This window comes from Gallus gallus, chromosome 26 (genome assembly GCF_016699485.2).
Source record: "Gallus gallus isolate bGalGal1 chromosome 26, bGalGal1.mat.broiler.GRCg7b, whole genome shotgun sequence".
In the NCBI taxonomy this organism is placed as follows: Eukaryota; Metazoa; Chordata; class Aves; order Galliformes; family Phasianidae; genus Gallus; species Gallus gallus.
This window is the reverse complement of record NC_052557.1, coordinates 3,933,959-3,946,319: the sequence shown is the minus strand read 5'-3', so window position 1 is coordinate 3,946,319 and position 12,361 is coordinate 3,933,959. Positions and strand designations below refer to the sequence as shown.

Here is a 12,361-nt window from a genome sequence, read left to right as displayed (position 1 = left end):
GGGATGGAGGCATTCTGCCTTCTGCTGCAGGGAAGCACTGTCCTGCAGGCTGTGTGTCACAGCCCAGAGCTGAGAATTGCAGACGTTCAGCCTTGAGTCTGCAGGGCCTGTTTTTCCTGGGCAGCAGATCCCCCCGCTGTTCTCACTGAGCATTGCAGCCGCTCTCACCATCCTCAGCATCACAGGAATTCCACCTCGGCTCCGAGGTTATCTGGTATTTCCATAAATAAAGGTGAGTGGCCTCTGTAACCTTGTGTGTGGTTTGGGTTTTGTTTTCCTTTCTTCTTCCTTCCCTGAGCAGAACAGAGGTACGTTGCCTGGTGCAGTGCTCAGGGAAAGTCACTGAGCATCCTGGCATGAGGCTGCAGCCTGAGGAAAAGCAAAGCAACAGGGGCTGCAAAGATGAAAGCTCATAATGTGCTGAGGGCCTGGATGTGAAATTTACCTTCTGAAGGCACTCCTCCCTTTGCCAGAAAGATCCCCTCCTCTTGATGCAAAGGAGTTTGCTCTGTGCTACGTATAAAACTCCTTGTGTTGTGGAGCTGCAGTATTTACTGCCTGTTCCAAAGGGAGAGATTTAGCATCACACTACAGACAGATGCTTAAAAGCAAGGCTGTTCTGGGCTTATTAGGGAAACTTTTCGTCCCACATAGTTGTTATCTGCAACAATTTGTTCCTAGAAGTGGTTCAGATCTTGACAAGGGGCGCATTGATCTTCATCCTTTCTGGAGCAGAGGGTGATTTAATTGGTCCTGGAGGAATCTGTGCAGGGATGAATAGGAGCAGTGTGAGATGAGCAGAACCTTCTGAGGGTCTCCTGAATGCAAGCTGCCATTAACGGGTCACAGGTGTAACAGCAAGGAGTGCACTTGTGAGTTTCCATGTTCAGTTCCTGAAGGAGTATTAATGGAGGACTGCAGATCATTTTCTAGCAAGGCTTGTCCATAGGCTTTTTGGGCAGCTCACTCTGAGGTGTATCTGCTTTATGAGGCTGTTGGGAGGCAGATCTTGCCAAGTAGCCCGAGCTGCCAAGTTCCTGGCCTGTCTGGTAATCTTGCTTTGAGCAGACCTTGAGTAGACCTAGGCAGAATGAAGGCAGCTCAGAGAGAAGTGTGTGTTTCTTTCAGAACACACCAAAGATTTCTGTATGAATCATTCATTTCCCAGCTGAAAACTGGGGAGAGGGCCTGCTTGCCTTCAGTCCCTCAGCTTAAAGAGGCTGTAGTTCTAACTTTAGCACAGCATACCCAACCTTTACTCATATTTCTACCATGAACCCAAACACTTTGACCCTGTGACTTAGATGGTTAAGGGATCAGAAGACCTCTTGAAGAAGATAACCTCTGCACCGTAAAGGTTATTTTTGGTTTCAGATGTGAATCCTAAGGCCTTGACATGTCAAGAAAGGTTAGGGGCAGGTCTAGTCCCTGGGGGAGAGCAAACAAGCAGGAGTTTGCTCTTATTGACCTTAAATGGAACAGCTGAACAGTAGTGTGGTTTGGGGACTCACAAAGTGATGAGTTGGTGACAAGATCAGTAGTTAAGAAAGTGAAGACAAGCAAAAAGAGGTGTGATATTACAGACCAAGACCTCCAGCATCCTGGTTTTGCCCTACTTCTTGTTGCACATCTGCTTGCTGGGGATGGAACCCAACTGATATTCTTGAGGAATATCCAGTAAGTGGGGCTAAAACTCCCTGAGTTCTGGAGGATTTTCTAATTGTAATCCAGTGTGGCTTGAAGCTATGCACATCAACTAGTAATCTTGCAGAGTTTCTGAATGCTTTGGAAATATCTCAGCTGAAGATGCAGGGCAGAGGCTCAGCCCAGCTGCCTTCACTGACTGTTGCTGCCACAAAGCTTCCCGTGCATCCATGACCACAATCCATGACTTGTGCCTTCTTTCTCACTCTGCCATTAGGCAGGCGCTTCTTTCACTTACAGCAGCCTGCTACTGGGACAGCACCTTCCCCGGGCTGTTCCTACAAAGCACAGCACAGAAGCCCTTACACACGTGTACCTCCAAACATTGCTGTCCTGGCCAGGGGTGCTGGTTATTCTGCTCCCTTCTCTGTCAGGACCAAAGTCACCTTTTAAATCACCACTGAAAATCTGTTAGCATGCAGCCTGCATGCTCTATTTACTCGTCCTGCTCTTAATGCCATTTATCATCAGCTCCAACCAGAAGTGAAATACAAATACATAGGAAAAGACCCTGTTTCAAATCAAGACCATTTTATCCTCCTGATCTGCTTAGGCTTACGTGCAGTACAAATTTTCTTCAGCCAGGAACTGTTTTCCAGGAGCAAAAAAGGGGAGGAGGAGATCCTAGAAGATGTGCCTGTGTGCTGGAAGGAATCTGCTTAAAATGAGTCATTAGGAGGACTTCACAGACCCATTCTTGCTCTTTCAAATCCAAGTCACTCTGGGTAGTTTAGGGGAGTTCCTCATCACACCTTGGATTGTGCTAAATGCTGTTCACTGCTAGAATAAACAAGACAAGCCTTGGTTATGGCTCACTGCATACAGAAACAGATGACACCCAGGCTTGCCAGCTGATGTAAATCACCTTACTACAGTATGAAGTTTTATAAAGGCAGGTCCTGACCAACTCAGGAGCAAAACTGATACCTAGCAGCTCCTTCTGCTTCCTTATTTTAATTAGTATTATTTTTTCCCTCCTGTTTCATTCCTCTGGGGGGATGTGAGGACATCTGTACAACTCCTGAAGGTAAAATCCCCTCTTCCATGCAGACCCTTCTGAGGAAAAATCTGCTATGAATTCCTGGTTAGTAGTGAGAATACATCATCTGTGCCTAACCCCACAGCTCCTGGTCCCATTGGCCGTGTGCCCTACAGAGTTCCTCTGAATCACTGGTTCAGCACAGAAGACATCAATTTAGAATCATAGAATGGCCTGAGTTGGAAAGGAACACAACAATCATCTCCTTCCAACCCCCTGCTATGTGCAGGGTCGCCAACCAGCAGCCCAGGCTGCCCAGAGCCACATCCAGCCTGGCCTTGAATGCCTGCAGGGATGGGGCATCCACAGCCTCCTTGGGCAACCTGTTCAGTGCGTCACCACCCTCTGGGTGAAAAACTTCCTCCTAATATCCAACCCAAACCTTCCCTGTCTCAGTTTAAAACCATTCCCCCTTGTTCTATCACTATCCACCCTCGTAAACAATGTTCTTCCTCCTGTTTATACGCTCCCTTCAAGTACTGGAAGGTGCTCCAGCCCTCTGATCATCAATTTTAGTCTCTCTTAAAAGGTTGACTTCCACCTTCTTCCTTTATAAAGATGTAAGGGTCCTGGGATGTGACAGCCTCACCAGACAGTGGGCAAAACTTCACTGAATGTGAAATGAAAGCCTAATTAAAAAAAAAAAGAAAAAAAAAGTTGAATTTGAGCCCTGGTTTCACCTGTTTCAGTGCAAGTGCTTGTGGCAGCACTTTAAATAGTCCTGCAGTTCGCCTCCCTTCTCCTTTTAGAGTGGGAGAGTCTAATTACAGGGAAGGGAAAGCAGTAAAATAAGTGTTAGGCTGCTGAGCAGGCGGTCAGCTACTTGTGCTGTGTTACAGCAGGGGGGTCTGCAAACTTGCTGCAAAGATGTCACAAGTGAAAATTCCAGGTAGGTCTGAAAGCAAGCAGCAGGACGGGGAGGCACAGGGCAGGTTTGTTAGCTGACAGGCTCTGGGATTTTGGTGCTGTGCTGTCTTTGCAGTCCAGGGATGTGGCTTGAGGGTCTGTGAGTATTTTTCTTCCTGCTTGGAGGCATTTTTGGATAGTGAAGCAAAATAATGGTTGTATTGTTTAAATCTCGTTCTGCTCAGAGTAGGAGAAAAACTTGTTATTCTTCCTGTAGTATCCTGATATAAATCATTGTGGAAGGGACCAAGGGGATTTCAGGAGTCTCCAGTCAACCTGAGTGCACTTGGAAGATGTTGGGTGCTGCAGTGCCCAGGGGGTGGGAAGCACAGGCTGGGCAGTACAGTAGGGTCAGCCAAGCCTTGCAGGGAAGTGCAGAAGGGTGCAACTGCTGTTACCGAACCCTGGAGAACCTCAGCACCCATAGGTCTGAAAAGAGCATGTTCAGAATTGCAGTGCTCTGTTATGCCACAGATATGCCCCACTAAGTGAAGCCGGTATTACAGCCTGGACCTGTGAAATCAATGGGAGTTTGACCTTCGTATGTGTATTTTTTATCCACTAAAGAAATGGAAGGTCAAACTAGGCATTTCTGGGATACTTGGTTTGCAAATCAATACGTGGAGTTCAAATGCCGGGACTGAAAGCATTTGAACTGCAAATGTAGGCTGGATTTTGGAAAGTGAGCAGCTGGTGACTGCAAAGCCGGAGAGCCTCAGTGTGAATTTCCTGGGTCAGATAGCAAGGGCATAAGCAGCATCCTCAGAGTGCTGGTGCTGCCCTGAAAGCCCAGAAGTGAAGATCTGTGGAGCTGCAATGTCTCAGCTATCTGATTCTGGTAGCGAATAAGTGGAGATGTGACAACAGGTGGCAGGAGACTGGGAGAGAAACTTAATATAATTGAATTGCTGTCCATCCTGATCTTCATAGAGAGTCACAGACAGGCAAACAAACAGTGGTGAAGGAGCCTCAGTACTCTAAGTCACTGAATTTTATTTTATTATTTTTTGTTCAGGCTGGAGAATGCTGTTTTGCCATCTTAACTTGTTGCTATGCTTTTCTGTGTTCCTGATCCTGAACACAGGTGTAGGAGGAGACCTCTCAGGACAGCTGGGTCCTGTTAGGTAACCAGGTGTCCCGTAGGTGCTTTTAGTGTCGATTGAGGTGATGTAGGTTCCAGAAAATGCTCTTCCCCTGGGATAGGTGTAGGTAAATCTAGAGCTTCCTGCAAGGCAAACCTGAGCTCTGTGAGAGGCTCTGGTATCTGTAATGTGCTTCGTTTATGCACGTACTGCTGAAGCTGTATCACAGGATATGAATACTGACCTTACATCTTTATAATGTTAGAAGGGACAAGGATGTCCTTTTGCAAGTGTAATGCTTTGCCCAGGCTTGTACTTCACAATCACTTTTTAATCACAGGCACGACGGTAAGGCAAAAAGGTTTAGATTTTTGGAGGGCTGATGCACATCTGTTTTTATTCTGTTTCTGTTTCATCTCCAACAGCAGAAGATAAACGTGAGTATGGCGGTGTTTTCCTACCTGCTCTCCTGTGTTTCTGTCTGAACACGATCGCTGGGAGCAGACAGCAGTTACACGATCATGGTGATGCTTCTGCAGTTCAAGCAGATGCTGTTTCTCAGCAGTGCCAGTTGTGCCCCTCACTGCTTTACAGGATGGTTTCAGTCCTTTTGGTCCTTGGATACACGAAGCTACTTTTGGTTAAATGTTGTTCTAGCACCCTTGAGCTCCTGTTTAGAGGAACGCTTTCCTTTGTGGAGGAGGAAAATCATTCTGCAGTTTCCCTGGCACCTATTAAAGCTTTTTTTTTTTTTGTCTCTAAACAGAGATCCAACCTAAAATAACTCTTTCCAAATCAATCATGCTCCTGTGGAGTGGATTTGATGCATGAGGAGACAAATGTTATGCTTTACATCCCCCACGCACATTGAAACCTGCCTTCGCCTTCCTGCTTCCTACGTGCTGAGACCTCACGTGTCAGCAGCGACCCTTTCTTGCTGAGACACCTGGTGTCCCCCAATCCCTAACACTGGGCAGAAATCGATAGCACAAGGAATTGTGTGTAGAGCCCTGGTGATGATACTGCAAATTCATAACAACGGGCAACTCATGCCACTGAAATGCTGCTCTTGTGACATTGCACTGCTTAGAAATGGACCTGGTGCTAGAATCTTTCCTGTGCTTACAGCTCAGCACAGGTTCCTTTGATTTATTGTATAACAGCAAGGAAAGGAAGCCTCTGTGTGGCATTTCCTAACTAACCTGCTGCCAGGACCTTGGAGCTGTGAACTCAGGGATTTGCTGTTGGTTTTTATTTTTTTTTTCCCCATAAAACCCCATGAGACAGAAGTTGTCTGGCTTCAGTGCTGAAAATCTCTTCTAGGTCTAGCACGCTTCTGTCATGCATGTCAGCCCTCCCTGACGTGGTGCTCATCTGCTGACCACAACATCCTGGAAGACGTCTTGGTGTGGTCCCACGTAGCCGACCTGCAGCATTGATATTCACCGTGCTTCATGCTGAGCTGCCAACCACCAGTGAAACCTGCTCAATTAGTTCATGTGCTGCTATGCAAACATACATTTTGAGATGTTCCCCAAAGAGGTCTTGTTTTACGGTGTTTGCTGGCAGCATGAATGCTTTTAATGACCCTCTGCCTCCTGTTCCCTAGAATTCCAGCCAACCTTGTGCCCATGGAGACTTCTGTAGAGCCATATTGTTTGGTACTTCTGCAGCATGCTGGCTGTGATGGGCTGAGAGGAATCTAGGCCACAGGACGGTTTCCTAGCTAGGAGCTATTCAGCTACATTGTGATGGCAGGAACTGTTTCGGCTGCTGGCTTTGTCCATCTCCATGTCCACCTGTCTTCATCTTGCCTGGATGCCTTATGGAGCAAGTGGGTCTTGGCCTTCCTAGAGCTGTTAAGGGCTCTGCCAGTTTCCCTCTTTGTATCCTACGTGCCCTTCCCAAGAGCTTGCTTCTTTCTGAGTTATTTTGTGCTACTTGCACTGAAAATTGTATTTACCTTTTCTGTTATGCTGGGAATGCTTAGATACCTCTCCAGCCCACACCGTGTGGGGCAAGCTCTATTAGGAGGGCACTCAGAGTCTTCCAGGCAGGGTGGAGGTGTTTTAAGGACATGAGAGCTGAGCTCTCAGCTGGCTGAAGGAGGCACCTTTCTGTTAGGGTGGCTGGGAATTAGGTACCCGCCTGACCCTGCAGCCTGCTCTTTCTCCTTGCAGAGATAGATGAGGCAACGCGCTCCTTCGCAGAGAAGGTCTTTGCCTCTGAGGTAAAAGATGAGGCCACCAGGCAAGAGATCTCTCCTTTTGATGTGGAAGAGATCTGCCCCATTTCACGCCATGAAATGAGAACACACATGATGCTTCAGGAGAGTTCCTCTGCAACAGAAAAGCGGTGAGCAACAACCAGAATGGTGGGGGAAAAGGGAGGGGGGCAGTGTCAGCTCATGCCCAGCCAGAGGTGGAAGAAAAGCAAGAGATTCATAAATCAAGGCTGGTGAAAAACAGCTTAGCACACCCAAACCTGGTTACATCCTTGGTAATCCTACAGCATCTGTCAGGTGCTTCTGGGTTTCCTTTCCAAGTGTTTCTTCCACTGTTGGTCAGAAAAACCCTTTTGTCCTGTTACCTCAGCACTGTCACTGCAATGGTCACAGGTCTCTTGGAGAGGGAGAACTGGGGACCTCTCTGGAAAGGGGAGACCTCTGGGGACAGTGCCTGAAAGTCCATGGTTACTTTCATGTGCTGTGCCCTCTACTCTTGGCTATGTCTGTCTAAGGTGCCCAGAAAGCAACAGAAAGATTATTGATGTTGCACACAGCTGGTAAATGCCCCTGCCCTGTATGCAGCCAAGGAGTTGGGGCTGCTTGCCTGAGGCTTTCCTTCCTGGCAGGAGAAAGCGCATGCTCAGCCTGAAGACAATTGCACTGGCAGTCCCTTTGGCTCAGAAGACTACAACTGGATTGTCCACTATCGATGAGGTCATCTCTACCTCCCCCCAGTACCAATCAGTGCCTGACTTCCAGAGGGTACAGATCACAGGGGATTATGCTTCTGGGGTAGGTATTTCATGGCCATTCAATTTTCCAGCTCTACATATGCCTTATAAGTGTCTGATGATGTTCCTGCTGCATCCCTGGAGGATCCTGAGCTGAATGCCTTAACAGGAGTCTCAGGGAGTGCTGTATACTTCCCATGGGATTCTCTGTACAGGGCAGAGGGGAGGGCATGGAAGGGGGGGCAATGCTCATTCTGCTGCACACAGCTCTGTCTGCCTGAGACCTGTACAGTGTTTGAGGTTGCAAGGGGACCTCTAGATGTCCAAACCCTACTGCTGAAGCACAGTCATCTACAACTGGTAGGACAGCGTGATTAGCACATCCTGAGCAAATTTCTCTTTCTCCCCTTTTCTTCCACAGCCTCATGCTGTATTTGTGCTGTTTGTGAGATACTGCTGGCAGATCTGCTGGCAGATTGCTCAGCCTCGAGTTTTATAGCAGAGGAGCAATTAGGGGAAACCAAAACTCCAACCAGCATGCAGCAGGCACATTCCTTCTGCCATGCCTGTGCTTAGCTGCAACTGATGCGAGATATTCTGTCATGCTGATCTAGTCTGACCAATCTGCACTGTCCAAAACACTTGTCTGTGCAGTAAATCAAATTCTTGACGTATTGGGCTGGTATATGTTGCTCAGTCTCAGCCTGGGCTCCAAAAATAGCTTCCAGTCTTCTGCCCAGGCCTAGGTTCCATTTTGGTTCCAACTACAGCATGAGGTGAGGAATGTAAGGGGGTGGCAGCTGAAATTCATTTGTTGTAGCATAAAGAACCTGCCTTTGCCACGTCTGGGACTTTGCCCATCCTCCTTTCTTTGTCCTGCTCAGGCAGAACAGTGGAAGGGAGAGGATGATCAAACATGTATCTTGCTGTAAACACACTTGCACCCTTTACATCTCCATGCACCACAGTCTCTCTCAAGCAACTGTGTTACAGTTGTGTGGTTATGTCAACAGCAGTCCTCTTGCAGGTGACAGTGGAAGATTTTGAAGTAGTCTGCAAAGGCCTGTACCGTGCCTTGTGCATCCGGGAGAAATACATGCAGAAGTCATTGCAGAGGTTTCCCAGGACCCCATCACAGTACCTGCGTGCTATTGAAGGCGAAGTCTGGAGGGCAAGTGATGCTGGCCCAGGTATGTTTAGGCACCTGCAGAGCTTTGCCCCCTGACTTCAAATTGGGATGGCAAGGTGTCAGAAAAGAGTTACACAGTGCTCCATGGGGACTCCTCACTGTTGGTGCTGGGGCTGTGCCTGTCCTCTGTTGGGGGTGGAGGAGTGTGGCAGGCTTGTGGGGTTTTGGCTGACAGCCACAGCCCCATAGTATTCTCCCTTTGGTGCAGTGTTCACCCCGCCAGTGAAGGATGGACAGGATCCCTTTGAAACTGGGAATCTCCCTGAGGACCTGGGATACCATGTCCAGATGAAGGATGGGATCGTTTACATCTATAGTGACAAAGCAGCAGCTGGAAGAAATGAGCCAAAGGACCTGCCTTACCCCAGCCTCGAGCATTTTGTTGATGACATGAATTTCCTCTTGGCCCTCATTGCACAGGGGCCTGTGTAAGTGCTCGGCCTAGCACTGCTGAGGGCAGTCAAACTGGTACTGCCTCAGCAGGCAGAGGGAGAACCAGGGCAGAGCCATGGTTGCCCCTTCCTCCTGAAAGGAAGGAGTGACCTGCTCACATCCAGCCCAGTGGCTGGAAACCCAAATGGGAAAATTCTGCCAGCTCTGTACTCTTTTGGTAGAGGGCTTAAAGGGGCAGCGTTGAGGGATAGCCTCAGAATCCCACCTGGCCATACCAACAGCCTGCTGGCTACTTAAGTGTCCTTGGTCCTTCTCAGCTATCTTGGCTGGGGTCTTGAGCAAAGTCAGTGTTGAGGGGTTGAAGACATCTCCTGTGGGTATGCTCCTACCTGGCAAGGCCTTCCTGCAGAGCTCTGTGACACAGCCAGAAGCAGCACCATGGGGAGGCAGGCCAAGGCAGCATGAGCTCCTCCACTTGGGGTGAAAGCTCAACCCCCGTGCATTTGACTCTCTATGCCCAGACACTCTTCTGCCCCTTTCTTTTTCCAGTAAGACCTATAGTCATCGACGCCTAAAGTTCCTCTCATACAAGTTCCAAGTGCATGAAATGCTAAATGAGATGGAGGAGATAAAAGAGCTGAAGAACAACCCTCATCGGGACTTCTACAATTGCCGTAAGGTAAATGGCAAGGCTCATAGACCCAGTAACCCTGCAGCTGAGCTCTCTTGGTAACTGCTGCTCCCTGAGACATGTGGATGTAGGGGTCAAGGTCTGGGACACCTGCTAATGGGACACCAAGTTCCTTACACCACTTGGGTTCAACTAAGGGATACATGGTGTTACCTGAGTACCCCCATCCTGAAGCTGGAGAGCTGTTGCTTTGCCTTCTCAGGTGGATACACACATCCATGCTGCAGCCTGCATGAACCAGAAGCACCTTCTGCGTTTCATCAAGAAGTCGTATCGTGTGGATGCTGACCGTGTAGTTTACGACGCCAAAGGCGAAAAACTCACTCTGAAACAACTTTTTCAGAAGCTCAATCTACACCCATATGACTTGACAGTGGACTCTCTGGATGTCCATGCTGTAAGTGGTAGAGCACACACTATGCATGTTGGCATTTATGGTAGGGCATGGCAGCTCCTGACTTTCCCATTCTGGCTTCTGTGGATCAGTCCCTGCCCAGCTGGTATGCTTGGACTCAGCATGTGTTTACAGGATTTGCCTCTTGTCTTCTCTACTCCAGGGGCGTCAGACGTTTCAGCGTTTTGACAAATTCAATGCTAAGTACAACCCCGTGGGTGCTAGTGAGCTGCGTGACCTCTACCTGAAGACAGAAAACACCATCAACGGTGAATACTTTGCTACCATCATCAAGGTATGAAGACAGTGAGGAGAAAGTTGTGGGGTTACTGCACTCAGGATAGAGGATGCTTGTGTACTGTATGTTTTGTTGGTTCCTAGGAGGTTGGCTCTGATCTGGAGGATGCCAAGTACCAGCATGCGGAGCCTCGCCTCTCAATCTATGGGCGATCAGCTGAGGAGTGGGCCAAGCTGGCCAACTGGTTCAACAGACACCGGGTCTACTCCCCCAATATGAAGTGGATGATCCAAGTACCCAGGATTTAGTATGTGCTGTGGTTCTCACAGAGCAGCCTGCCTTATAGTGCACCGTACCTTATTCTTAACCCAGAAGGAATTATGGGAACAGTGAGCCATGTTCCTCTGATAGTGATTAATCCTTGTGTCTGTCTGCAGTGATGTGTTCAGATCTCGGAATTTCCTCCCACACTTTGGGAAGATGTTGGAAAATATCTTTGTTCCTGTGTTTGAGGCAACTGTCAATCCTCAAGCCCACAAAGAGCTGAGTGTCTTTCTACGCCACGTGAGTGTCACTTAACGGTGCTGTCAGGGTCTGGTGAGCCCTGGATGTTCCTGTTTACGCACAGGAAATAGGACATCAGCTCTGTCTGACACAGAAAATGTCATCAGTGGGATTGTGGCTATTCTGCCATTTTCTGGGAAAGGATGTGCATCCACAAGTGCTGAAAGGGAGGGGTCAGTCACCCTGAGCAGGGCTGCTGTGGGACTGTGCGAAATGCTGTCCCCTTTAACTCCTGGATAAGTGGTTTGGTATAAGCTTTCTTTCAATCCATTGATAGAGCCTGGGGGTTCATGGGGAGCAAGGTCTGCAACCTTGTTCCTGACTCTGCTCCTGGATAGGGCAGGGGCGTGGGCTACAGCCAAGGTACGGTAAGCTGCAGTGGGGCAAAGTGAGGCAGCCTACCTGGGCATGATGACGTGAGGAGCTTTGAGATGCAGCTTCTTTTGTAATTTTGCCAAGCAGATCACGGGCTTTGACAGCGTGGATGATGAATCCAAGCACAGCGGACACATGTTCTCCACAAAAAGTCCAAAGCCAGAGCAATGGACTTCTGCAAAAAATCCATCCTATACCTACTATGTATACTATATGTATGCCAACATCCTGGTGCTGAACAACCTGCGCAGGTGAGGCCCTGGATCTGCTAAAGGACACACCTTATAGGCTGGCAGAAGTCAGCAGGGGCTCTTCTTGCTCAGCCACTAGTGTAGTTTGGAGCTTCTTGTCCCAGACCGATTTCCCAATGTTCCTCAATAGCAAGTGTGATCAAATGGGGTGAAAACTTTAGGACTACAGAGATGCATCTATTGTATACGGAGGGGAGGAAAGAGTACAAGTTAGGTCAAGCTGGCTTCTTGGGGGACACACTGGTAGGGGCTGGATCTGAAGAAGGGGAATCTTGCATCACATGCCATCTAACCCTACTGCTTACCTGCTCTGAGTCCTCCTTCTGTGTGTTTAGGCAGCGTGGTATGAACACGTTCCTCTTCCGTCCACACTGTGGGGAAGCGGGGGCCATCACACACCTGCTTGCAGCCTTCATGACAGCAGATAACATCTCCCATGGTCTCAACCTCAAGAAGGTGAGTGGAGTAGTCTGACACAGAGCAGTGAAGTGGCAGAGAAGGAGAACATGCTCACAGCTGACCTCTGCTGTAGCTGACAGTTAATCATGCCTCTGCCTTAGCCTTACACAGGCAGCCT

At 48.6% G+C, this 12,361-nt stretch overlaps 1 protein-coding gene across 4 annotated transcripts in view; it reads left to right on the top strand.

Moving 5' to 3' along the window:
- The first annotated feature begins 3,483 nt into the window (after positions 1 to 3,483).
- Positions 3,484 to 12,361, top strand: part of AMPD1 (adenosine monophosphate deaminase 1) — a 10,091-nt gene continuing 1,213 nt past the window's right edge. Inside the window, exons 1-13 of one of the 4 annotated variants that reach the window (NM_001396624.1) lie at positions 3,484 to 3,632; positions 5,157 to 5,168; positions 6,912 to 7,086; positions 7,585 to 7,750; positions 8,717 to 8,879; positions 9,087 to 9,306; positions 9,821 to 9,950; positions 10,165 to 10,359; positions 10,520 to 10,651; positions 10,738 to 10,901; positions 11,032 to 11,158; positions 11,621 to 11,784; positions 12,120 to 12,240. In NM_001396624.1, coding sequence (NP_001383553.1) covers positions 3,611 to 3,632; positions 5,157 to 5,168; positions 6,912 to 7,086; positions 7,585 to 7,750; positions 8,717 to 8,879; positions 9,087 to 9,306; positions 9,821 to 9,950; positions 10,165 to 10,359; positions 10,520 to 10,651; positions 10,738 to 10,901; positions 11,032 to 11,158; positions 11,621 to 11,784; positions 12,120 to 12,240 — 1,791 coding nt within the window. In that variant the 5' untranslated portion in view covers positions 3,484 to 3,610. Of the gene's footprint in view, positions 3,633 to 5,156; positions 5,169 to 6,534; positions 6,566 to 6,911; positions 7,087 to 7,584; positions 7,751 to 8,716; positions 8,880 to 9,086; positions 9,307 to 9,820; positions 9,951 to 10,164; positions 10,360 to 10,519; positions 10,652 to 10,737; positions 10,902 to 11,031; positions 11,159 to 11,620; positions 11,785 to 12,119; positions 12,241 to 12,361 lie in introns of those variants that run through there. The other 3 variants (XM_004935003.5, XM_004935004.5, XM_040653018.2) reach the window with 3 other exon arrangements.